General features: G+C 46.8%; 1 protein-coding gene and 1 long non-coding RNA gene across 2 annotated transcripts; both read right to left on the reverse strand.

The window, feature by feature from the left end:
• Positions 1 to 1,550: 1,550 nt before the first annotated feature.
• Positions 1,551 to 25,633, reverse strand: LOC144609207 (uncharacterized). The gene is made up of 3 exons (XR_013549303.1): positions 25,248 to 25,633; positions 24,765 to 24,915; positions 1,551 to 4,413 (listed from the first exon to the last, which is right to left on the reverse strand). It is a non-coding gene; the product is annotated as an uncharacterized LOC144609207 (long non-coding RNA).
• LOC144609192 (histone H2A-like) lies at positions 12,452 to 17,276 on the reverse strand. The gene has a single exon (XM_078427612.1). The coding sequence runs from the start codon at positions 15,452 to 15,454 to the stop codon at positions 15,053 to 15,055; it is 402 nt and encodes a 133-aa protein (XP_078283738.1). The 5' UTR covers positions 15,455 to 17,276; the 3' UTR covers positions 12,452 to 15,052.
• Positions 25,634 to 25,892: the final 259 nt, after the last annotated feature.

Genomic DNA, 25,892 nt, shown 5'->3' on the forward strand with positions numbered 1-25,892 from the left:
ACCCTTGCTTTAGCCTAGATGATAAGGGTAGCAGAATCCGAAGAGATGCAGACATTCATCAATGAATGGGATTTAATGGTGGCAAGAGAAGAGATAAGGAAAAACATAGGCCTTGGGGTGATGGATGGATGTGAGGGATGGACTAGCAGGAAATAAGGGAGGCGAAATATGAAGGGATGTGAGCATTGAGATAAGGATATATTACTAAATGGGATTTAATGGTGGCGGGACAAACAGGTACTACAAAGAAATGAAGGACTGAAGAAAGGAGTGTGGGTATGAGGTAATGCAAAGGAGATAAGGTTTAGAATAATCCTATAAAAATAGGTTGCCCGGTGTACTAAGTGGGCAGTCAGATGGTTGACATCCTGATTGTTCCAGCCGTTGTTTGCAAATAAAGGCTTTTAACTTCTTGAAGAATTCTCCGTGTCATCTGCTTCATTTCGAACACCGGTAACCACGACAAAATTGGCGTAGTCGGCAGGATCGGAAAGAGGCCCGTTCGATAAAGGACGACCAGCCAAGGGCGCTTCCTAGCCGCACGGGGGCTCCCCGGAACAACAGGACAAGGGTGGCCACCCGCTAAAAGGTAGGCGGTTTTCCGCTTCATTTGGACTTATAACCTGTTGAAACGGGGGGCCGCTGGTGACACAGAAGCGTCTAGGCGGTTAAAGGGCCTCTCCGATCCAAAGAATCTGTCTAAACTATTCTAAAAAGATGTACTAAGTGGGCAGTCAGATGGTTCCTGCCATTGTTTGCAAATAAAGGCTTTTAACTTCTTGAAGAATTCTCCGTGTCATCTGCTTCATTTCGAACACCGGTAACCACGACAGGACCAGAACTGTACCCAGTACTCCAGGTGTGGCCTCACCAACTCCTTGTACAACTGTAACAACACTTTCCTCTTTCTAAACGCCAACCCTCTTGCAGTAAATGCCAACATGCCATTTCCCTCCCTCACCTCTTGTGGCACCTGCCCTGCTGATCTTTTGTGATTTGTGTACAAGAAAACCTCGATCCCTTTATGCTTCACTCAGCTACAATTTATCTCCTTTTATATCAGTCTGTCATTTGATTTCTCTTACTGATGTGTATGACCTCGCACTTTCCCACATTAGGCTACATTTTCTCAAGATTACTCCCACTCGCCCAACCTCTCTGTATCCTGTTGCAAAGTCCAAATATCCTCATCACAACATGCCCTCTCACCCGTTTTTGTGTCATCATCAAACTTGGATCCATACACACTGCCTCCTCAAGAGAAGAGTCAAGTGTGTGTGAGATGTAAATGTGAGTGCTCACAATCACGATGCCAGAGACAAAGTCGTGGAAACAAGACAAGTTTATTCACGGGTCTGCAGAGCCGGGTGCCTCTCCAAACCGAGACAAAGACAGTGCCTTATCTTTATACAGTACAACTTCGTTGAATCTCCCTCCCCTTTGCTGAATCCCCCTCCCCTTCGGGCTCCTTTCAATCAGAGCGCTGAGGTGCACAATCTTCTGTACCGCCCCGGGTACCCCCCCCCCCCCCCCAGATCATACATTGTATGTGCATGGTAATTGGCAGTTCCCCGATCAGGGGCGTATTTGCAATATTCATTTACCTCATTGAGCAAGCGCAGTAGTTATCCACATGACCCTTAGTTACCTTCGTGACCCATTTCAACCCTTCCCTGCTGCTTAGACACTCTCCTAAATTTACGGGCCTTTGTCCAGCCTGTCTCTGTCCCTGTACCACATTATCAGTGCCCCAACGAACTCGGTGGTAGTTCAATCATCCTGTCCCTGACGGTTTAATAGTCCTGTCCCTGGTAGAGTGGTAGTTCAATCATCCTGTCCCTGACGGTTTAATAGTCCTGTCCCTGGTTGAGTGGTAGTTCAATCGTCTTGTCCCTGGTGGTTTACTCATCCTGTTTCTCACAATCCATCCTTTTTCTTTTGCTACGCATTCCCTGATTAAACCCCATTTTCAAACTCCTTTGTCTCCAACTGATGTAGCATTCTCCTAATTTCCTTACTCTGGGAATCCAGAACCTCCCCTGGCCGCATTATCATGATTCTCTGCACCTCCCCTCTTGTCCCCATTGGCATTGCTACAGCCTGCATCTGACTTATGCTCCTAGTTATGAGCTCCCTAAGACAAGGTACACAACAGGGGATAAAGATCAGCCCAGCCAGTGCACATAAGATCACCTGTGCCACCGTTCTCCACCATGATCCTCCCAGGAGGGAATCCCACCATCCAATGCCCATAATTGAGTTTCACTTTTGTACCGGAACATGCGCCAATTTCCGGATTCCTTCGGATATGTCCATTACTGCCTGTCCGTTATTGTCAATATTCAGGCAACAATTAGAGAGGTTGAATTTCCCACATACCCCTCCTTCTTCGGCTAGGAGGTAGTCCAGGGCCAATCGATTTTGGTATATTGCTGTTCTCATCTGCATTTGCTGCTTTGCCAACATCTCTAGTGCGGCAGCCGTCCGATTAGTGATCACCTCCAATACAGCCTGTAAGCGTATTATCCGGTTTAGCATGTACACCGGGGTACGATATCCCCAGGAACCATCCTGAGCCCAGGTGGCTGGCCCATAATCATATCATATCATATCATATATATACAGCCAGAAACAGGCCTTTTCGGCCCTCCAAGTCCGTGCCGCCCAGCGATCCCCGTACATTAACACTATCCTACACCCACTAGGGACAATCTTTACCTTTTTTTTTTTTTTTTACATTTACCCAGCCAATTAACCTACATACCTGTACGTCTTTGGAGTGTGGGAGGAAACCGAAGATCTCGGAGAAAACCCACGCAGGTCACGGGGAGAACGTACAAACTCCTTACAGTGCAGCACCCGTAGTCAGGATCGAACCTGAGTCTCCGGCGCTGCATTCGCTGTAAAGCAGCAACTCTACCGCTGCGCTACCGTGCCGATTCGGGCCGGAGGCCACTCATCATCCTCCCAGGTTCCTATCTCCAACTCTCTTTTTTCCCTTTGTAGGTCATCAAACACTGGAGTGCCCAGCATTCGTCCTCCCCCGGCTGGCAACAAAAAGAATCCCGGCTGCACTAACCCAATAAAACACGTTCCACTCCATTTTCCCGGAAGTACTGAGTAGGCCTTATGTCCACAGATCCAGAGTAATCCCTCTGAAGCAGGTCCACTGACCGTGTCACTCTCCCAGAGGTCCCGTAAAACTGGTAATCCCTGATATGGGTTGTTCCCTGTGCAGTTCCAGACTCGGCTTTTCGTTGCCTGTCCTATCTCTGACTGGGGCGATGTTTGTACAATTCCCCCAGTCTTCTTTGGCCAGATACCATTTAGGTTCCTCAAGCCACCAGGTCCGTGTCTGGTTCATCCACAAGGTTAAGATACGTTGACAAGGACTGATGCCGACTTCTTCTCTCCCCTGAGTCCTTGGTCGAGTTATACATTCCGTCCCTATTGGAGCGTCAGTCAATAGCCATTCCTGGGGCCCTCGATCTCTCCCTTTCGTGATGTTCCACCCAAATAGGTCCCCCACTTCGACAGTTGATCCCCTCCAAGGCCATCGAGAACTCATAAGAGGTCCTCCACAAACCCAGCAGTCCTTGACATTCAGCGTCTGAGCAATCCTGGTAGCCAGGTCCACAAAGAGATTCCCTCCCAATTCAGGAATTTCTATCTGCTTCTGTATCTCTTCGTACAAGGATACATGTACTTGAGGTCTCTTAGTTGGGGCTGGTCGGGTTATCCCTTTTGCTCGTAGCCAGTTTATTAGGATTTCCTTTTGCCTGTCTAGATGTTCCTTCCCCAACTGGGACCCCGTCCCCCATTACCCGGCTTTCCATAAGCAAAGCCATCCCTTTCCTCTGGGGCAGATGCTACCTATCCTCGCTCCTGAGTATCCCAAATTCTGCACTAGGTAGTATTCTACCCCCACCTCCTTACAGCTGGTTCTGGTCCTATGGGTATAACATGAGTCATGCGCATAGGAATAATAGGTAAAAGACCTTCTGGTTTGTCCGCCATACCTGATGGGGTGGTAACATTTATCACAGCTGTCCATGCATTTACTTACAGTGGCGACCATCATGAGCACCAGTGCCACGCACTGCATTGTAATCTTCTAGTTCAATCGCTCTTTCTCAAAGATCAGAGTCAGTGGTTTCCTCCCTTGCCTTACTGTCCAGTCCTCCTCAGCCGGAGGTTCCACTGGTCCCTTTATTCGCGCTGCGTGTGTCCACCCTTTCTCTTCTGTCCGCACTGCCGTCTCCGTGGTCAACAATAGCAAATATGGACCAGTCCAACGGGGTTGCAACTTTTCCTCCTTCCACGATTTCACAAGAACCCAGTCTCCCGCCTTCACAGAATGGATTGGAAAGTCGAGAGGGGGACTCTGTGCCAGCAGCCCCTTGGTTTTTAATTCTGTAATAGAACGAGATACTGCCAGTACATAGTTCCTTAAGAAAACATCACTACCCTCTAGGGTGGGTATTCCTTCTATCTTTCCCAAATAAGGTAACCCAAACAACATTTTGTAGGGGGATACTGCTATATCCTTTCGTGGGGCAGTTCGAATTCTAAGCAAGGCTATCGGCAAGCACTTAGTCCAAGGTAGTCTAGTCTCCTCCATTAGTTTGGTAATTTGTGTCTTTAGGGTGCCATTCATCCTCTCCACCATTCCCGAACTTTGCGGGTGCCAGGGAGTATGCAACTTCCATTTTATCCCTAGGGCATCACAAATGAGCAAATGGGCTTTTGAAGCGAAATGGGTTCCTCGATCTGAATCGAGAGATTCGATGATTCCATAACGCGGGATTATTTGTTCCAATAGAATTTTTGCTACCACCTGAGAAGTGGCATTTACTGTGGGAAATGCTTCCACCCAACGGGTAAAGTGATCCACCACCACTAGGAGTTATTTCCATTTCTGTATCCTGGGGAGTTCAGTAAAATCTACCTTTACTCTCTGGAATGGTCTGATGGCTAACTGTTGACCTCCTCACTTTCTTATTTATCTTCTGACAGATTACACAGCTTGAGACGGCTTGTTTAGCCAGAGTATATATCCCCCTACAAGCATACGTACGTAAAAGAGTATCACATAATGCCTGAGCCCCCCAGTGTGACTGGGAATGTAATCTTCCCAATAATTCTCTGATCACCTCCTTATTTAGCAGTTGCTTCCCATCCGGCGTCCACCACCATTGTCCATCTTTTGCTATTCTCGCTCCCAACTCATTCATCCTATCTATCTCGAATTCGGAAAACACGGGTATCTTCTCGATCCCTTCCCTGAGAGGTATCAGAGACATCATCTTTACTGTCTCCTGTAAAGCCGCCCGTTTTGCCATTTCGTCCGCGGCTCTGTTTCCCCGGGCCTCTAGAGCATTTCCCTTCTGGTGTCCCGCCACATGTACTACTGCTGTTTGCTCTGGCTTTGCTAATGATTCCAAGGTTTTTTTAATCAACTGTTCATGTGCTAACTCCTTTCCTCTCGCTGTTATCATTCCCCTTTCCTTCCAAATCTTTCCAAAGGTATGCACCACCCCGAAGGCATATTTCGAATCAGTATATATAGTGCCTTCTTGGCCTTCAAATAACTCCAATGCCCGCATCAGGGCATAGAGCTCACAAGACTGGGCTGACCAGCTCCCAGGTAATCGCCCAGCCTCTATATCATATCATCATATCATATATCATATATATACAGCCGGAAACAGGCCTTTTCGGCCCTCCAAGTCCGTGCCGCCCAGTGATCCCCGTACATTAACACTATCCTACACCCACTAGGGACAATCTTTACCTTTTTTTTTTTTTTTTACATTTACCCAGCCAATTAACCTACATACCTCTACGTCTTTGGAGTGTGGGAGGAAACCGAAGATCTCGGAGAAAACCCACGCAGGTCACGGGGAGAACGTACAAACTCCTTACAGTGCAGTACCCGTAGTCAGGATCGAACCTGAGTCTCCGGCGCTGCATTCGCTGTAAAGCAGCAACTCTACCGCTGCGCTACCGTGCCGCCCTTAACTTAACATATTCCCATCAATTATAGCGTATCCACTGTGTCTTTTCCCATCTATGCACCGAGATGACCTATCTATGAACCATCGACCTCCCTTGGCCAGAGGCTGTTCCTCCAGGTCTTGCCTACTCTTGGTCTCTAATTCTATTATTTCGCTACAATCATGTTCTGGCTTCCCTGTCTCTTTTTCTTTTTCTTCGGGCGGGTACAAAAACTGAGATGGGTTTAAGTTTTTGTCCGTAATCAGGGTCAAATCATCCTTTTCCATCAGGATAGCTTCATATTTTAATATCCTTGAGTCTGTCAACCACCTCTGAGACTTCTGTGCCAATATTGTTCTCACCGTATGTGGGATGGAGACCACCAAAACCCCCCGAAGGTCAATTTCCTGCTCTCCTCTACTGTGGCTGCCACTGCCTGTATACAGACAGGCTATCCTCGTGACACTGGGCCCAATATTTTTGATAAAAATGCCACGGACTGCCGGTTTCCCCCCCTCCTTTGAGTCAATACCCCGAAGGCTATCCCATGTTGGGCAAGGCGTTTCTCAGCCCTTCTAGGTCTCGGGTCGCCCAAGGAATATACTGGGTTTGTCCTGCCTTTTTCAAAAGTAATGGCATCATTCTCCCCCTCAGCTCCTGTCTCTCGTTCACCATCTCCTGTTGTGGTTCTATCTGTATACTTTCCCACCTCATTCTTCTCTGGGCGTACCCCTGGCTTTCCTTTCTTTTTCTTTCCATATCTTTTTCCATCTCCCTTATCTCTATCTCTAAGCGCTTTATGGATGCCTCTATTTCCCTTCTACACTCCCTTATTCTTTCCCCATCACTTTCTAATTCTGCTTCATTCTCACAGTTTTGCCCTCTCTCTGATGCCTGCTGATTACTTGCCTGTGTTTCTGCGTTGCTGTCTCCCTCATACTCCTCATTTGCTGCCTGACAGGTCCCATAAATCTTTCTGTCCCTGAGGTCCCTGAGGTCCTGCAGCCTTTTGATGTCTGCTTCCAGTTCCCGTGCTTCTTGCTTCATCCTTTCCTTTTCTCGATGCCCCCTTCTCTGTCTATATTCCTTTATATCTTGCTCATGTTCCAAGTTGTGACTTCTCCCTCTATCTCCACTATTCCCTTTCACCAAAGGGCACTGCTTTATTCCGTCCTGGTCGGAATAGGGAGGGGAATACCCAGGGTCCCTTAGGCTAGGGGTATAGAGTTGATTTTTTTCTCCTGAAGCTCCTGACTTTCATGCTGTTTTATAGGTTTTTCACCCTTGTTTGGGGTGGTATTCTTTTCCTGGTATGCTTTCCTCAGCCTTTCTCCTTCTATTCTAAATAATTTAAGTACGCCTAGTTCTTTTTCCTTTTTCGTTACTCGGGTTTCTGATTTATCCTTAGGCTTATAGTTCTTAATTAACACTCCCATTTCATCACACATATTTATATCAAAATATAAATATATCAAAATTTATATCAAAATTTATATCATATTTATATCATTCCGTGGGCCATTTCGTAACCAATTCTTTCGTCCTTTTTTTTCCCATTTCTCAGTGTTTTTTAATATCCTCTTTGGATACGGGGAACTTCCTGTAGTTCAACTGCAGTTATTTTATTCATTTTATTCGTCTTATGTTAGTGCACTTGGTCAGTCAGTTTAAATGCAGTCCTTGGTCTCACTCCGTTCCGTCTCTATAGTCACTATGCTACCTATTTCGCTATTTCTATCTTCTATAGTTCTACTATATTCCTTTAATATTTATTCCGAGGCATCGGCAAGCCTGTGATTCCTGCGATTCTTTCAAGATTTATTCTTCGCTTTCCCCCACTAATTAGGTGGCCCAGGTACTTCACCTCTTGTTCCACAAACTGGATTTTAGTAAACGTACCTGGGGAACCCAACAGCCTGCATAACAACTTTCCTCCAGATTAGGGGAAGCTCTTGAATTAACAAACACATTTAGTGCCTGCCGTACCCAATCTTCATCGGAGCCCAGTCGTGGCCACCAGACTGAACTCCCTTTTATTGGTTCTTTTGGCCAATCAAAATAACAGAACTTAATCATTTTTGTCTTCTCCAATCCCTGGGTTTTCCCTGCCCCCAATAGCTCAGCATTCGCCCCAACGGACTATCAGGCGGAATGCGGGGGTTGGGCTTACCGCCCTTCCCCTCCGTTTTGGGCTTTCCGTTTCCACTGCCCATCCTCCCGATCGGAATTCCCCTCTGATCTGTTATCCCTGTCCGACCTCTCCCATCCGACAGAACCCAATCGCCCGAGTAATACTTAATAGTCACTTTTCTTACCCGGGTCCTGTGCACAGAAATTGCTCGATTGATCCCTTCCTTACTCCGGATTCCCTCTTGTTTCCACGAGTCTCTTGTCCGGATATCACTCGCTCAAACCGCTGATGGCAAGCATGGAGATCAGAGACTGCTGAAATCAGCAGGGTGCACCTTCTCTTCCTTCCGTGCCTCCGCCAAGCGGCTGAAGTGGCGATCCCGGACGAGCCCCCAAGCTTGTGAGATGTAAATGTGAGTGCTCACAATCACGATGCCAGAGACAAAGTCGTGGAAACAAGACAAGTTTATTCACGGGTCTGCAGAGCCGGGTGCCTCTCCAAACTGAGACACACCGAGACAAAGACAGTGCCTTATCTTTATACAGTACAACTTCGTTGAATCTCCCTCCCCTTTGCTGAATCCCCCTCCCCTTCGGGCTCCTTCCAATCAGAGCGCTGAGGTGCACAATCTTCTGTACCGCCCCGGGTACCCCCCCCCCCCAGATCATACATTGTATGTGCATGGTAATTAGCAGTTCCCCGATCAGGGGCGTATTTGCTATATTCATTTACCTCATTGAGCAAGCGCAGTAGTTATGCACATGACCCTTAGTTACCTTCATGACCCATTTCAACCCTTCCCTGCTGCTCAGACACTCTCCTAAATTTACGGCCCTTTGTCCAGCCTGTCTCTGTCCCTGTACCACATTATCAGTGCCCCAACGAACTCGGTGGTAGTTCAATCATCCTGTCTCTGACGGTTTAATAGTCCTGTCCCTGGTAGAGTGGTAGTTCAATCGTCCTGTCCCTGGTGGTTTAATCATCCTGTTTCTCACATGTGGAATTGTCACATAAACTGGCAATGAAGTCTGTAGTGCAACTAAAAGAACAGTCCATAATAGATCATTGATGCTGAGGTAGGAGAGTAAATAATTGAAAGCCCAGGACTGATCCATGGCTCTGTCTATTAGTTACATTGTTTCAGCCTGAAAAAGACTTGTTCATTCCATCTCTGTCTTCTATGTGGCAACCAGTCTTCAATCCGTGCTGACACACTTCCCCGAACAACGGGAGCTCTTGGCTTGTGCATCAGCCTTTCATGTGGCACCTTGTCACATGCCATCTGTAAATCTAAGTACTGTACATCATATCTCTATGTTCCCCCTCAATCATCTTAGGTTTTTACCTGTTTGTCAAACATGATTTACTGTTGATAAAATCACACAAACAACGTTTGATTATGCTAAGCTTTTAGATCAGCCAACAATGCCTGATCTCATCAAAGGCCTGACTGAAGACTGTGTAAATAACATGTACCCCACTGCACTCAGTACACTTAGTTACCTCTTCAAACTATTTGATCAAATCAGTGGTGCAACATTTCAATGAAGAAAGCCCTACTGATTATCCTAATGGTCAACTTTGCCTGTGTAAATAAATCCTGTCCCTTTGAACTTTGACCAGTAATTTCCCTTCCACTGATGTAGAACTCACTGCTCAAGGGACCACATTTCCTGTCCTCCAGTCATCTGGGTCATTACTTGTGGCTGGTAAAGATGTAAGAATCTCTGCCAAGGCCGCAGCAATCCACTGTGCATGCGTGTGTGTATATATGTGAGTGAGTGTGAACTATATATGTGAGTGAGTGTGAACAAACTAACACACTAACTGTGGTTAATGTCCTCGTCATGGTGAGAGATTTCATTCCTTTGTTCTGTGACCCTGTCTGGTCCTGTGGTTGAGTTTGTGCATCTCTATCACTTAGTCTGAAAGCGTTAAATGCTTTAAATACATGAGGGGATACAGGACTATCTTTTGTAGCTCCGTAATTCTTCTTTAGCAGGCTTTCTCTAGTGGGGAAGTGCTAACTGGTAAGAAGAGACAAACCCAGACTGCTGGGCTTGGGGTGCTGTATATTGGGACCAGGACTAATGCCTTTAGAAATCTGTCCTTCCTGTTCTTCCTTTCATGTACCTGGCTATGTAAGAGAGACAATCTCAGACTTGCCGGAAAGGTGCTGACGAACTACAGCATTTTGGGACCATGACTAATGCTTTAAGGAATGTGTATTTTTGATCTTTACAGCATAAAACATCTGGTCCAGTCTTTGTTCTGGGGAGTGGTGGCTCGGAACAGTCAAGTACTTGTGGCGTAATTGATTGATGTACATCCCGACACTCCCGCTGGCTGATCAACCAGTAAAGCTTGTGTTGGTTTACCTAACCCATTGTGTGTTGTCTGTTTTAAGAAGAAGCGAACTTTAACAAGTCTCTCTTCTCTTGGGATTTCATCTGACCCCAGGGTAGCCTTTAGTCTTTGTACCTGAGCCTCCTCGACCAGAACAGATAAAACCCGTATTAAATCCATAACACTCGTGAGTTGTGGACAGGGATTGAGTGAGAACCTCGAGGAACCTGACTGGGGTCCAGCTTGTCCATTTCTGTCAGCTGCAGAGTTCCAGCTCTCTCTGGTATTTTAAGCGTGGTGATGCTGTCCTATTGTGGGACTGACACAGTGCCTTTCAATCCGGCAGTGTGTAGAGTCCCAGAGTCAGTGGAGCAGAGCAGTTAAGTTCCTGGCTAAGAAATGCAGGGGCCTGGACTAATGAGGACTGAGTCTGGAATCAAAAGCAGGTGTCAGTGTGGTGAGCACTGGCCTGTGGTAAAAGCCCATCTGGATCACTGATTCCCTCTGAGGGGTGGGGTGGTCTGGAGGGGAAATCTGTCGTCCTTCCACAGCCTGGCCTCTGTGTGACTCCCTCCCCACAGCGATGATTCTCACCAGCGACTCCCCCCCCCCCCCCCCCCCCCCCAACTCTGCCTCCCTACCCTGTCAGCGTTATTGGGCATTTGTAGCAGTCTGTGATTGGTGGCAGAGAGGACTATGATTGTCGCTTCAGAGCTCCATTCAAAGGTTTAAACTAAAATGTTAATTTTATCAGTCAAAACTGGCTAATGACATTGCTTGCCTTCCTCATTCCTCTTCAGCACAGGGCGATCGGGCAGGTTATTTAATTCGTGTTCTGCTTATTTGCGATTCTGAATCCAACGAATGAAATTCCAGAGCCGCAAAAGCTCCCAAAAAGGGCACCAAAAAAGCCATGTTCAAAGCAGCTCCCAATGGCAGCAAGAAACGCAAGAGATCGAGGCAGGAGAGCTACGCCATCTACATCTACAAAGTGTGAAGCAGGTTCACCCCGACACCAGCATCTCCTCCAAGGTTCAGAAGTAGTATCATGAACTAGTTCGTGAACGATATTTTTGAGCGCATCGTGGGAGAGGCTTAGATAGGGTGGTCAAGAAGGCTTTTGCTTCATTGACCCTCATCAGTCAGGGTATTGAGCACAAAGTTGGGATGTTATGTTACAGTTGTACAAGGCATTGGTGAGGCTGCATTTGGATTATTGTGTTCAGTTTTGGGTACCTTGTTATGGGAAGGATATCATTAAGCTGGAAAGAGTGCAGAGAAGATTTTCACAAATATCAAAGGTCTGTTGATTGTCATGTATACCAATTAAGGTACAGTGAAACTCGAACATACTCGAATATATTGCCAAGACTACAGAGTCTGATTTATAGGGAGAGGCTGCGTAAGCGAGAACTTTATTCTTCATTCTGGAGGCTGAGGGTTGATCTTACAAAGGTGTATAAGATCATGAGCGGAATAGATTGCGTGAAAGCAGTTTTTTACACAGGGAAGGGGAATCAAGAACCAGAGGACATGGTTTAAGGTGCGTGGGATGAGATTTAATAGAAACCTGATGGGCATCTTTTTCATGTAGAGGGTGGTGGGTATATGGAGCAAGCTGCCAGAGGATGTCGTTGAGGCAAGTACTATAACAAGACATCTGGACAGGTACACCAATAGAAAAGGCTTAGAGGGAGCTGGTGAAGCACAGGCAGGTGGACGAGTATAGATGAGCTATCATGGTCAACAGCGGCAAGTTGGACTGAAGGGCCTGTTTCCGTGTTGGATGATTCTGACTAAGTGGTTGATCATCACATCCTGGGACAGTGTTCTGTGTTGTTGGTGCTGATGCAGCACAGAGAAACATAGAAAATAGGTGCAGGACTAGCCCATCGGCCCTTCGAGCCAGCATGGCCATTCAATATGATCATGGCTGATCATCCGAAATCAATACCCCATTTCTGCTTTTTCCCCATATCCCTTGATTCTGTTAGCCCTAAGAGCAAAATCTAACTCTCTCTTGAAAACATCCAGTGAATTGGCCTCCATTGCCTTCTGTGGCAGAGAATTCTACAGATGGGTGTTAACTCTCCACTCTTTGTGTGAAAATGTTTTTCCTCATCTCAGTCCTAAATGGCCCACCCCTTATTCTTAAACTCTGACACTTGATTCTGGACTCCCCCAAGATGGGGAACATTTTTTCTGCATCGAGCCTGTCCAAAGAATTTTATACTTTTCCATAAGATCCCTTCTCATCCTAAATTCCAGTGAATACAAGCCCAGTTGACATATTCTTTCTTCATTATGTCAGTCCCGCCATCCCAGGAATTAACCTAGTGAACCAACGCTGCACTCCCTCAATGGCAAGAATGTCCTTCCTCAAATTAGGAGACCAATACTCCAGGTGTGGTCTCACCAGGGCGCTGTACAACTGCAGTAGGATGTCCTTGCTTCTAAACTCAAATCCTTTCGCAATGAAGGCCTGCAGCACATGCCTGCTGCTGTGCGGGGAGCTGGCCAAGCACGCCATGTCGGAAGGGAACAAAGGCAGTGACCAAATACACCAGCTCCAAGTAAGGATCCACACAAGCTGAAAAAGTAAACCACAATCACAACGGCTCTTTTAAGAGCCTCTTAAAGCCTCACTGAAAGAGGTGCAGCACTATTTCAACATGGAGTTGCAGCAAAATTGGCGAGTTTTGCTCCGACATGGGTTTCTAGCTGTTAATGTCTTTTAAATTTTGCGGTTCTTTCTCCTCACTGTCCCGGTGTTACTGCTATGTTCCCATCCTCTGAACTGGCACGGAAACGTTATCTTATTCCCTCTCAGCTTGTCTGTGTCTTCAAATATTTCACCCAAAAATGTTAAACATCGAACAGATTAATGTGAACACAATACAGTATTTGCATTTTGCTGCTGTTGATGTGGTTTAATTGCTGTGGTGTATGTGATGTATTAACTGCAGTCCCCTGTGTTGTAAGTGCCCTGAATCTCACTTCTTATCGAGATCACAAGTTCTCGGTCCTTTCACTGAAACAACTTTTACATTTCAGTCTCAGATTTGACCCCAGTGTGTGAACCATGACCTGTCCAAAACCTAATGCCCTTTGCACAAAAACTCAACCTTCATTATGTTCTGTGAATCACATTTGTTCCGAATCGTTATCATTTGAAATGAATGGGAGGTTAATTCCCAGAATCTCGTATCAGAGAATTAATTCATTCGCTGTCTGTATTGTAAATGTATTGGGATCAGGTAAAGGGTGAAGGGGGGAAACCACATTCACACATTTATAATGTATCTGTCTTAGAGATTATTGTTAAAAAATCTGTTCTTCTTTTGAATGCAAGGGGAAATGTATAATTAATAGCATGACCATTCACACCATTGATGTACATAAAGATATTAGGGTCCCAGTACATAACTCCCTGAAAATGGCAACACGTAGAAAGAGCAGTAAAGAAAGCATATGGTATGTTTGGCTTCATTATTCAGGGCATTAGGAGTCAGGGGTCATAGTGCAGCTTTGTAGGACTTTGCTTCGGCCACATTTGGAGTATTGCGTGCAGTTCTGGTTGCCCCATTACAGGAAGAGTTTGGTTGGTTTGGAAAGGGTGCAGAGGAGGTTTATTGCAATAATGCCTGCATTACGGGGTATTAGCTACAGGGAGCAGTTGGACAAACTTGGATTGTTTTCTCCAGAACGACAGAGTTTGAAGGAAGATGTTATAATAGTGTATAAAATTGTGAGAGGTAAAGATGAAATAGACAGTAAGACCCTTTTATTCACAGGAAAAAAATAGGAAAAACTAGAGGCCATAGCTTTTAGTTGAGATGGGATGAGTTTAATGATGGTATGAAGGGCAAGTTATTTAAAAAATATTTACACAGAGTGTAGTGAGTACTGGGAATGCACTGCTGGGGGTGGTGGAGTAGGCAGATGGGACAGTGGCAATTGAGAGACTTCTGGACAGTCACGTTGAAGTGCAGGGGATGGAGTGATATAGATTATGTGCAGGCAGATAAAAATTGGTCTTGGAGTCATGTTTGTCACAGACATTGTGGAGCGAAGGGCCTGTTACTGTGCTGTCCTACATGGGCGAGCTTTTCAAACTTCAGCTCATTTTGGGGACTGACGGCTATGTTTTGGTGTTGCTATTATTGCCACTTGTTCATTGGAGAATGACATCACTCTCTGATTGGACTGTTCCTCTCACCAATGAGATTAGACACTTCACCACCATTCATCCAGGAAGTACAAAGGCGAGGGAGAGAGAATCTCCTTATTTTTAGCAAAATGTCTGATGATGTGGGGAATCGGGATTGGGAAGGCTTCCGGTCTGAAACAGACCTCTTGGTGTGCGAATAAATGATGGTTGAAATCAAGGCAGCAAAGGTTATTCTGCAGGATTTAGAGCAAGATGGGTGAATGGCGACTCATCTCCAGCAGATACACAAGCTGGTTGCACTGAATGGAAATCCCTGCACCCTCCAAAGCCAGTGCTCAGCCCTTCCACAGACAATGTGGGTGGCTCCGAAAAGAGCCTTTGGGTCATTAGATTGATGGTTCACTGATTTACTTGCTCTTGGGCAGCACCCCGCCCTGAGCGATGGTCACACCTCCCAGCAGCTTGTTGAGCTCCTCGTCGTTGCGGACGGCCAGCTGCAGGTGTCTGGGGATGATGCGGGTTTTCTTTTTGTCCCGGGCCGCGTTGCCGGCCAGCTTGAGGATTTCAGCCGTCAGATACTCGAGCACAGCAGCCAGATAGACCGGGGCTCCAGCACCAACACGCTCATCATAGTTGCCCTTTCTCAGGAGCCTGTGAACACGGCCCACCGGGAACTGCAGTCCGGCCTGGGATGAGCGCGATTTAGGCTTGGCCTTGGCTTTGCTGCCGGTTTTCCCTCGTCCAGTCATTTCCACAAACTTCGGCGTACAGAGAATGAGGACATCTTCTCGCATTCGCTCTTGTGGCATCTCGAGGAATAAAGTCGGCCTCTTACAATTGATGGTACAGCATTCAATGTCAATGGTCACATACAATAGAGTCAGAGTTGTACAGTGTGGAAACAGTCCCACCTGCCTGTGTTTGGCCCATATTCCTCTAAACCAGTCCTATTCATGTACATGTCTAAATATTTCTTAAACAATGCAATAGTATCTGGCTCAACTACCTCCTCCAGCAGCTCGATCCATACACTCACCACCCTTTGTGTGAAATAGCCCAATCAGACAGCTGCATCAATCTCCAATGATCAGACAGCAACAAGGGATGTGCAGAAAATAACCCTTGTTCCCCAAAAGGGCCTGAAATTTGAAAAACCCAATAAAGTGAAAACTATTCAAGCAATAGTCTAAAAATCTCCATTGTAAATCTGTTATGAACACGGATTCCCCACATTCCCAGTCACTCGATCCTGACCCACTTACAGTACACACTGAAAGTGGATTAATTCCACAGAGAGAGATGCTTTTGGTTTAGGTTTATAATTGTCACATTTACCAAAGGACAGTGAGAAGCTTTGTTTTGCTTGCCATCCAAAAGGATCAGAAATCGAGATGAGAAAACATTTCTTCACACAGAGTGGTGAGTCTGTGGAATTCTCTGCCACAGAAGGTAGTTGAGGCCAGTTCATTGGCTATATTTAAGAGGGAGTTAGTTGTGGCCCTTGTGGCTAAAGGGATCAGGGGGTATGGAGAGAAGGCAGGTACAGGTTACTGAGCTGGATGATCAGCCATGATCATATTGAATGGCCGAATGGCTCGAAGGGCCGAATGGCCTACTCCTGCACCTATTTTCTAAGTTTCTATGTTTCTATACCATACAATGAGACAATCAGTTCAAACTCGTACAATAGATAGAGCAAAGGGGAAGACACAGGGTTATTTTCTGCAATTTTCCAAGATGGCCGCGCCGTTGTGTTTGGCTGCCTGTCGTCGCTCACCTGGAGATCGTAGTGTTCTTCGAGCCACTTTGGTTTACGACCGCCGAACCCTCCTGTTGATCCGACCCTCCGTCGTCGACTTCTTCAGTCCAGGTCCCGGACAAAGTTTCTTCCAGCGATCGCTCCTCGATCAACTCCCGGTAGATGTGCGGGCCCAGCCTTACATCCACCACCGCACGCACCGCGCTAGGAGGCGGGGTAAACGCGCGGGAACATTCGAAAATTTAAAAAACCTCGCCCGCGCTCATCCAACAGCGGCCTACCTCGCCCAGCGCTGCGAAGTCGGACCTGGTCGACCTTACAGCTCCATCCACCGGCGCTCCCTCGAGCTCAGGTATGCCGCTCTTCGACCGATCATCCCGGTCCCTGGACTTCCTGCCCGTGGGCTCCCAGCAAGGCCATCTGTGAAGCGCAGCGGCGTGGTCTCCCTGAACCTCCGCCCGCTGGCGTGGGATCCGCTACCGGACCGAAGCTCACCTGCTGTCCCTGCTGTCCCTGCTAAAGTGACCCTGATCAACGTAAGATCCCTACAGAACAAGACCTTCATCCTCAACGACTTCTTCATCACCCGTGGATTGGACTTCTTACAGCTCACAGAATCCTGGCTTAACCCTGGTGAGCTTGCTCCACTCGTGGAACTCTGTCCTGATAACTGTCACTTCTTCACCTCGCCTAGGCTCTCCGGACGCGGTGGGGGCTTAGCCACTGTGTTTAAGAAACATTTCAACTGCCGCCTCCTGAACGCTGATCATTTCTCCAGTTTCGAGGTGCAATTAATTAAAGTAGGCCTAGCCTATCCCCTCTTAATTGTTCTTGTGTATCGCCCACCAAAAATGCATAAGGACTTCATCACCCAATTTGCTGATCTGATTTCTAGCATTTTGCCCAAATTTGACCGGATCATGATTCTTGGTGACTTTAATATTCATGTTTGCTGTCCCACTAAGCCTCTTGTGAGTGAATTTATGCACCTGGTTGAGTCCTTCAATCTGACTCTTCACACCACGGGACCCACTCACAAGTTAGGCCATACTCTCGACCTAGTGTTATCGTCCGGATTCCCAATCAACAACATTGAAACTACTGAACCCTGTCTATCGGACCACAGCGCTATCATTTTTGACGCATCTCTGCCTTTATCTCCCGCAAAATCTCATCTCCCTGTTCGCTACTCCCGCGACATAAATTCATTGACTGCCAGTAAATTCTCCGAGGCTCTCACAGCTGCCCCCAACATCTGCACTATTGAGGCCTCTCCCCCCCATCTCAGCACTGAGGATCTCGCCTCTTTATTTAATATCACTTGCTCTTCCATCCTGGATTCTATCGCTCCCCTTAAAATGAAAAAGCCTAAGCCCAAAGGTCGGCCGTGGCTCAATGACTCCACCAAAGCCCTAAGAAGGGAGTGCAGAAAATCAGAAAGGAGGTGGAAATGTGACAAGCTTCAAATTTCCTTCGAAATTCTGAGAAACAATCTTCTCAAATACCAGGAAGAAGTAAAGTCTGCTAGAGCACAATACTTCTCCGACCATATTTCCAAAAACTCTCATAACTCCAAGGTCCTATTTAGAACAATTACCTCTGTCATATGTCCCGCCCCCAGTACCAGCTTAGTTGGGTCCCCTGCTAAGTGCGAAGAATTCGCTAAATTTTTCACCAACAAAGTTGAGAATATTAGAATGAACATTTCCCCTCCCACCCGTGACCTAGCTGTCTCACTAGTCTGTTCATCTAAATTGGACTGCTTCCAACCCGTCACTCTATCCTCCCTTGCAAAGCTTGTCTCCGCTATGAAACCTGCAACCTGCCCCCTTGATCCAGCCCCCACTGCCCTTCTGAAGGATGTCATTGCAATAGCTGGTCCCAGCATCCTCTCTATTATCAACAGTTCTCTGGCCACTGGCACTGTTCCAACCAGTTTCAAGCACGCGGTGTTCCAGCCCCTACTGAAAAAACCTAACCTAGACCCCACCTTGCCTAGCAACTACAGACCCATTTCCAAACTGCCATTCCTGTCAAAAGTCCTTGAAAAGGCAATCCTAAACCAATTAGTGCCCTACCTGCACCAAAACACCATCCTGGAAAGTTTCCAGTCAGGTTTCAGAGCCCACCACAGCACAGAGTCTGCCTTGTTGAAGGTACACAACGACCTGCTTCTCGCCATCGACACCGGCGACTGTGCAATCCTGATCCTTCTCGACCTCAGCGCAGCGTTCGATACAGTGGACCACACCATCCTTATTGACCGTCTCCGGTACGCGGTTGGCATTGATGGCACTGCCCTGAGCTGGTTCGCTTCGTACCTCAAAGTTAGGAGTTTCGCCATCAACATAGGCAGTTATTCCTCTGCTCCAGCTAGCCTCTCCTGCGGAGTTCCACAAGGCTCCATCCTAGGCCCCATTCTCTTCTCTCTATACATGCTCCCCCTTGGCCAAATCATTCAAAGGCACGGCATTTCTTTCCACTGCTATGCCGATGACACTCTGCTTTACCTCCCCCTGAAACCCAACAACCAGTCAAATTTAAACAGCCTCTCACACTGCCTTGAGGACATAAAATGTTGGATGGCACAGAACTTCCTCCAATTAAATGAGAGCAAGTCTGAGGTCATCCTATTCGCCCCCCCCCCCCCCCCCCCCCAACTCCATCAAATTGATAACAGGCAGTCTTGGAAGCCTATCCTGCCTAGTCAAACCGCACGTCAAAAACCTCGGCATGATATTTGACTCTGCATTAAAATTTGATAAGCAAGTCAACGCTGTGGTAAAAGCCACTTCTTCCAACTTCGAACCATAGCTAAAATCAAACCTTTCCTCCAATTCGACGACACAGAAAAAATCATTCACGCTTTCATTTCCTCCCGCCTAGACTACTGCAACTCCCTATACACTGGGATCAGCCAATCTTCCCTGTCCCGCCCACAACTGGTCCAAAACGCCGCAGCGAGACTCCTGACGGGTACCCGTAAAAGGGACCACATCACCCCGATTCTGGCCTCTCTCCACTGGCTCCCTGTACGGTACAGAATCAACTTCAAGCTCCTCCTATTCACGTATAAAGCCCTAAATGGACACCCCCCCCCCCTACATCAAAAATCTTCTAACCCCCCTCTCTAACTCCAGGTCCCTCAGATCGGCCGACTTGGGGCTATTCACTATCCCGCGGTCTAGGCTTAAGCTCAGGGGTGACCGCGCTTTTGCGGTTGCAGCTCCTAGACTGTGGAACAGCATCCCTCTCCCCATCAGAACTGCCCCCTCCATCGACTCCTTTAAGTCCAGGCTCAAAACCTATTTCTACTCCCTAGCGTTTGAGGCTCATTGAGGAGGCGCTGTGAACTGTTTGCATGCTACTGTATGTTTTCATTTTTTTTCTATTGGAACCTAATCAAATGTACAGCACTTTGGTCAACGTGGGTTGTTTTTAAATGTGCTATACAAATAAAATTGACTTGACTTGACTTGACTTATTCTTAAACTGTGACCCCTGGTTCTGGACTCCCCAACATCGGGAGCATTTTTCTGCATCAAGCCTGTCCAATCCCTTAAGAATTTTATATGTATCTACAAGATCCCATCTCATCCTTCTCAATTCCAGTGAATACAAGACCAGTGAACCCATTCTTTCATCATATGTCTGTCCCTCCCTCTGGGAATTAATCTGGTGAACCTTCTCTGCACACCCTCAATAGCATTAATGTCCTTCCTCAAATAAGACATAAATTGCACACAATACTCCAGGGTTGGTTTCACCAGGGCCCTGTACAACCTGCTTGCTCCTAACCCAAATCCTCTCGCAATGAAGGCCAACAGCTTTCTTCACTGCCCGTTGTACCTGCATGTTTACTTTCAGTGTTTGATGTACAAGCACACCCGGGTCGTGTTGCACCTCCCCTTTTCCGAATCTGACACCATTCCGATAATAATCTGCCTTCCTGTGCACCACCAAAGTGGATAACCTCACATTTATCCACATTATACTGCATCTGCCCACTCACCCAACCTATCCAAGACACCCTGCAGCCTCATAGCATCCTCCTGGCAGCTCACACTGCCGCCCAGCTTTGTGTCATCCGCAAACCTGGAGATGGCACATTTAATTCCCTCGTCTAAATCATTAATATTTATTGTAAATAACTGGGATCCCAGCACCGAACCTTGCAGCACCCCACTGCCTGCCATTCTGAAAAGGACCCGTTAATTACTAATCTTTGCTTCCTGTCGGTCAACCAGTTCTCTATCCATGTCAATACCCTAACCCCAATATGATGTGCTCTAAATTTGCACACTGATCCCTTGTGTGGGACCTTGTCAAAGGCTTTTTGAAAGTCCAGTTACACCACACCCACTGGCTCTCCATTATCCATTCTACTTGTTACATCCTCAAAAAAATCCAGATTAGTCAAGCATGATTTCCCCATCATAAATTCATGCTGACTTTGACCTATCCTGTTACTGCTTTCCAAATGCGCAGATATAACATCTTTAATAATCAACTCAAGCATCTTCCCCACTACCGATGTAAGGCTAACTGATCTATAATTTCGTTTTCTCTCTCTCTCCTTTCTTAAAGAGTGGAGTTACATTGGCTACCCTCCGGTCCACAGGAACTGATCGAGAGTAGAAAGAACATTGGAAAATGATCACCAATGCATCCACGATTTCTAGGGACACCTACTTGAGTACTCTGGGATGTAGACCATCAGGCCCTGGGGATTTATCTGCCTCCAGTCCCAACAGTCCTAACACCATTTCCTGACTAATGTGGATTCTCTTCAATACCTCCCTCCCACTAGATCCTCCGTCCCCTAGTATTTCTGGGAGATTGGTTCTGTCTTCACCAAGGAAGACACAAATAAAGTACTCATTTAACTGTTCTGCCATTTCCTTGTTTCCCATTTTAAATTCACCTGTCTCTGATTGTAAGGGACCGACATTTGTCTTCACTAATCTTTTCCTTTTTACACATCAAAAGAAGCTTTTACAGTCAGTTTTTATATTCCCCGCAAGCTTGTGTAGGAAAGAACTGCAGATGCTGGTTTAAATCGAAGGTAGACACAAAATGCTGGAGTAACTCAGCGGGTCAGGCAGCATCTCTGGACAGAAGGAATGGGTGACGATTCGGGTCGAAACCCTTCTTCAGACTGATGGAGGTGAGGGGGTGGGAGAAAGATAGAATGTAGTCGGAGACAGTAAGACTAGTGTTTTTTTTCTTTCATGCTCTTTTCCCCCCTTTTAATTAACCCCTTTCTCCTCCTCTATTGTGTTCTAAATTTCTCCCAGTCCTCCAGTTTGCTGCTTCCTCTGGCCAATTCATATGCCTCATCCTTGGATTTAACACTTCCCTTGATTTCCCTTGTGAGCCACTGTTGAGCCGCCCTCCCCGTTTTATTTTTTCGCCAGACAGGCATGAACATTTTTTGGAGTTCATCCATGCGGTCTTTAAATCTTTGCCATTGCATCTCCACTGTCAACCTTAAGTATAATTTGCCTGATTATCCAAGCCAATTCCCATCTCATACCATCAAAGTCCCCTTTATTCAAGTTCAGGACCCCAGTCTCTGAATTAACCGTCTCACTATCCATCCTAATGCAGAATTCCATCATATTATGATCACTGTTGCCCAAGGGGCTTTGCACAACAAGATCGCTAACTAATCCTTCCTCATTATACAATACCCGGACTAGGATGACCTGCCCTCTAGTCGGTTCCTCAACATGTTGGCTTAAACAACCATCTTGTGTACATTCCAGGAAATCCTCCTCCTCAGATATTGTGGAATAAAGAGATCTTGATGGGCTTGCAAAATACTCCTGAACGTGGCGGCACAGTTAGGATGAGTGGTGAAGAAGTTCTGTGGGATATTTGTCTTCGTCAGAACACACGTTTTACTAGAACCTTTTAAAACTTTGGTAAGGGCACAGCGTGGACTTTTCTGGTGCTGTATTGTAGGAAGAACGAGATTACACTGGAGAGGAGATTCACCAGGATGTTCACTGAGGTGGAATCATTCCGTTATAAGGAGAGACTGGACAGGCTGGGCTTGATTTCCTTGGAGCAGTGGAAGCTAACCAGGTGAAGATGAATAAGATTGTGTGTGATCATTGTGTACTCCTACCTGGTTTAACTTTCAAAATGCATCACTACACACTTGTCCAAATTAAATTATATTGCCATTCCCATGCCCGCTTTCCCAGTTGATCAGTCTTCAGTTGTAAACATACATACCCTTCTTCACTCTCCACTCTACCATAAACTGTGGAGAGGGCTGTAAACTTGATAATTATGCGACTTATTTATGGTAATATGCATGACACACAACAGCAACCAACATTGATCCCTGCAGCATCTAAAAAGAGAAGAACATAGAACAGCGCAGGAACAGGCCCAAATGATTCCAACTATGGGCATTGTCTGTACAGTTTCTACGTTCTCCCCATGACCGTGTGGATTTTATTCAAAATCTTTGGTTTCCTCCCACACTCCAAAGACGTACACAGGTATGAAGGTTAATTGGCTTGGCTTAGTGTTTGTGCAAATTGTCCTTAGTGTGTATAGGATAGTGTTAATGTGCAGGGATCGCTGGCCAGTGCAGACTTGGTAGGCCGAAGGGCCTATTGCCATGCTGTATCTCTAAACTAAACAAACATGGCAAGACCACATGTGGAGTATTGTGTGCAGTTTTGGTCTCCTAATTTGAGGAAGGACATCCTTGTAATTGAGGCAGTACAACGTAGGTTCACGAGATTGATCCCTGAGATTACGGGACTGTCATATGAGGAAAGATTGAAAAGTCTAGGCTTGTATTCACTGGAGTTTAGAAGGATGAGAGGGGATCTTATAGAAATATATAAAATTATAAAAGGACTGGACAAGCTAGATGCAGGAAAAATGTTCCCAATGTTGGGCGAGTCCAGAACCAGGGGCCACAGTCTTAGAATAAAGGGGAGGCCATTTAAAACTGAGGTGAGAAGGAACTTTTTCACCCAGAGTTGTGAATTTGTGGAATTCTCTGCCAGAGGGCATTGGAGGCCAAATCATTGGATGGATTTAAGAGAGTTAGATAGACCTCTAGGGGCTAGTGGTCAAGGGATATGGGGAGAAGGCAGGCACGGGTTATTGATTGTGGACGATCAGCCATGATCAAAATGAATGACAGTGCTGGCTCGAAGGGCCAAATGGCCTCCTCCAGCACCTATTTTCTATGTTTCCATGCCAAGTTTAATTAATCCTCTCTGCCTGCGTGTGATTCATATCCGTGTATATCCAAGTGTCTATCCAAAAGACTCTTAAATGCCACTATTCTATCTGCCTGCACCATCTCCCACGCAGCACATTCCAGGCACCCATACCACCCTGTGCAAAACAGCGGTCACACACATATCGTTTAAACTTTGTGTCTCAAACCTTAAAGCTAAGCCATCTAGTTTATGACAATTTCAGCCAGGGACAAGGATCAGACTATCCACACTTTCTATGCCCCTCCTAATTTTATCTACTTCAACCTCAGCCTCCGATACTCCAGAGAAAACAATCCAATTTTATGCAACCTTGCCTTGTACCTAATGTCTTCTAATCCAGGCAACATTCTAGTAAACTTCTTCTGCACTCTCACCAACATTCCTGTAATGGGGTGACCAGACAATACTCCAAGGCTGCAACATGGGTTCCCGACTCTTTTACGCAATACACCGACTCACAAAGTATATCATGTGCCGTCTTTACCATACTATCTACTTGTGATCTCACTTTTAGGTTGCTGTAGTGTCCCCCAAAACCCCTCTACATGTCAATGCTTTTGAGGATCCAGACATTAACTGTATACTTTCCCCTAACATTAGACCTAACAAAGTGCAACCCCTTTCATTTGCTCCAATCAAACACCATCTGCCATTTATCCACCATTTCTGTAGCTGATCTGTATCCTGCTGTATACTTTCACAACCATTTTCACTGACCACAACTTCATCAATTTTGGTGTTGTCTCCGAAGTTACGTACCAACTCTTCTACCTTTATGCCGTGTGCTGGAAGAACTCAACAGGTATATGCTGCATTTATGGAGGGAATGTTTCAAGTCGGGACTGGAACAAGGGAATTAAGTTGTTTAGACAAAAGAAAGGACCAAGTAATGATTCCTGCAGCACACCTGTAGTCAGAGTCCTCCAATCTGAAAAGGGAAGGGACATGACGTTGCCATAGGTGGAGGAGAGCAAAGATTTCAGAGCGCCAGAACAGTGAAGGAGGTTACAGAAAGGGTGAGGGCAAAGAAGGGATTTGAACACGAGGATGGCATTGTTAAAACTGAGGCAGGGACTGGTGGAGTAGGTACCAACATACACTCACTGTTCACTCGACGGCAGTCAAGAAGAGAAGACCCCAATGTCCACGGTGGAGGAGCACTCATGTCCACAAGATTCCACTAGCCAGGTCCCAGATCCACATGGGAATGGCACATTTGATGCAATCGCCATCTTGTTCATCCCTCCAAGTCAGTCTGCAAACACAAGAGAAGCCGTGAGATTACCTCTCATTCTTCGAAACTCTAGCAAGTACACACCAACCCCAGTTCAGTTCTTAACCTCAGCTTCCAATTGTTAGATGGGAAGAAAATAAAATCTGCAGATGCTGGAAGTCCGAGATGAACATAACACCTGCTGGGAATTCTCAGCAGCCCAGGCAGCGACCGTGGTGAGAGAAACAGAGCTGAGACCAGAAACCGAAACTCTGCTTTTCTCCCCGGAGATGCTGACCGACCTGCCGAGTGTTTCCAAACTGTTCTACCTTTATTTCTCAGTGGGAGCGCCTGTCGACCGCTCTCAGATTTACCTGCTGCAGGGAACAGTTTCTCTGCATCGACCGTTTCAGTTCAGTCGAGTCAATACTTCCCCTTCCCAGCCCACGACCCCTGGTCCCAGGACGTGGAATAAACCCCATGGTCCTGCATCCTCAGGCCGGAGATCAGGACCAGGGCCCACACTTCCATCCTGGGGCAGCCTCGGCCGGACCCATTTTGAATTCGGTTCCTCTTCTCCGCCGCGCTGATGAAGGCGAGGCTCCATCCGCCTCTTCTCACCCTGACTCCCTTCAGTGCGGCCCCGGGACCGGGACGAGCTGGAACCGCGCTCCAGCACTTTGGACACGGGCCCCCGGTCGCCACAACACCTCCCGCCCGGGGAATCTCTCGCGTCCACCCCCGGGCCCAGGCCGCTCCTCCTCCGTGGGCCTCGCAGCCGGTTGCCGAGGGAACGACGTCAATGGCTTCGAGACGTCAGGTCGCAATTAGCTCCGTGACGTCTCCTCGCATCACGTGACAGGGGCGGCCGCAGCCCGGGGAGGGACAGATGGAGCTGTCAATCAGACGAGCCGCTTTGCAAAGTGATACTGTGTAAAGTGAGCCGAATGATGGAGAATTCGGAGACAGCAGAATGGGTGCGAAGTATTTTGAGTGAACTGTAAAACGTTGCTGAGGCC

Source organism: Rhinoraja longicauda, chromosome 34, assembly GCF_053455715.1.
Source record: "Rhinoraja longicauda isolate Sanriku21f chromosome 34, sRhiLon1.1, whole genome shotgun sequence".
In the NCBI taxonomy this organism is placed as follows: Eukaryota; Metazoa; Chordata; class Chondrichthyes; order Rajiformes; family Arhynchobatidae; genus Rhinoraja; species Rhinoraja longicauda.

What these genes read in the sequence shown, in the direction of transcription:
- LOC144609192 (XM_078427612.1), bottom strand. Translation starts at nt 15,454, where the DNA reads ATGCCACAAGAGCGAATGCGAGAAGATGTCCTCATTCTCTGTACGCCG.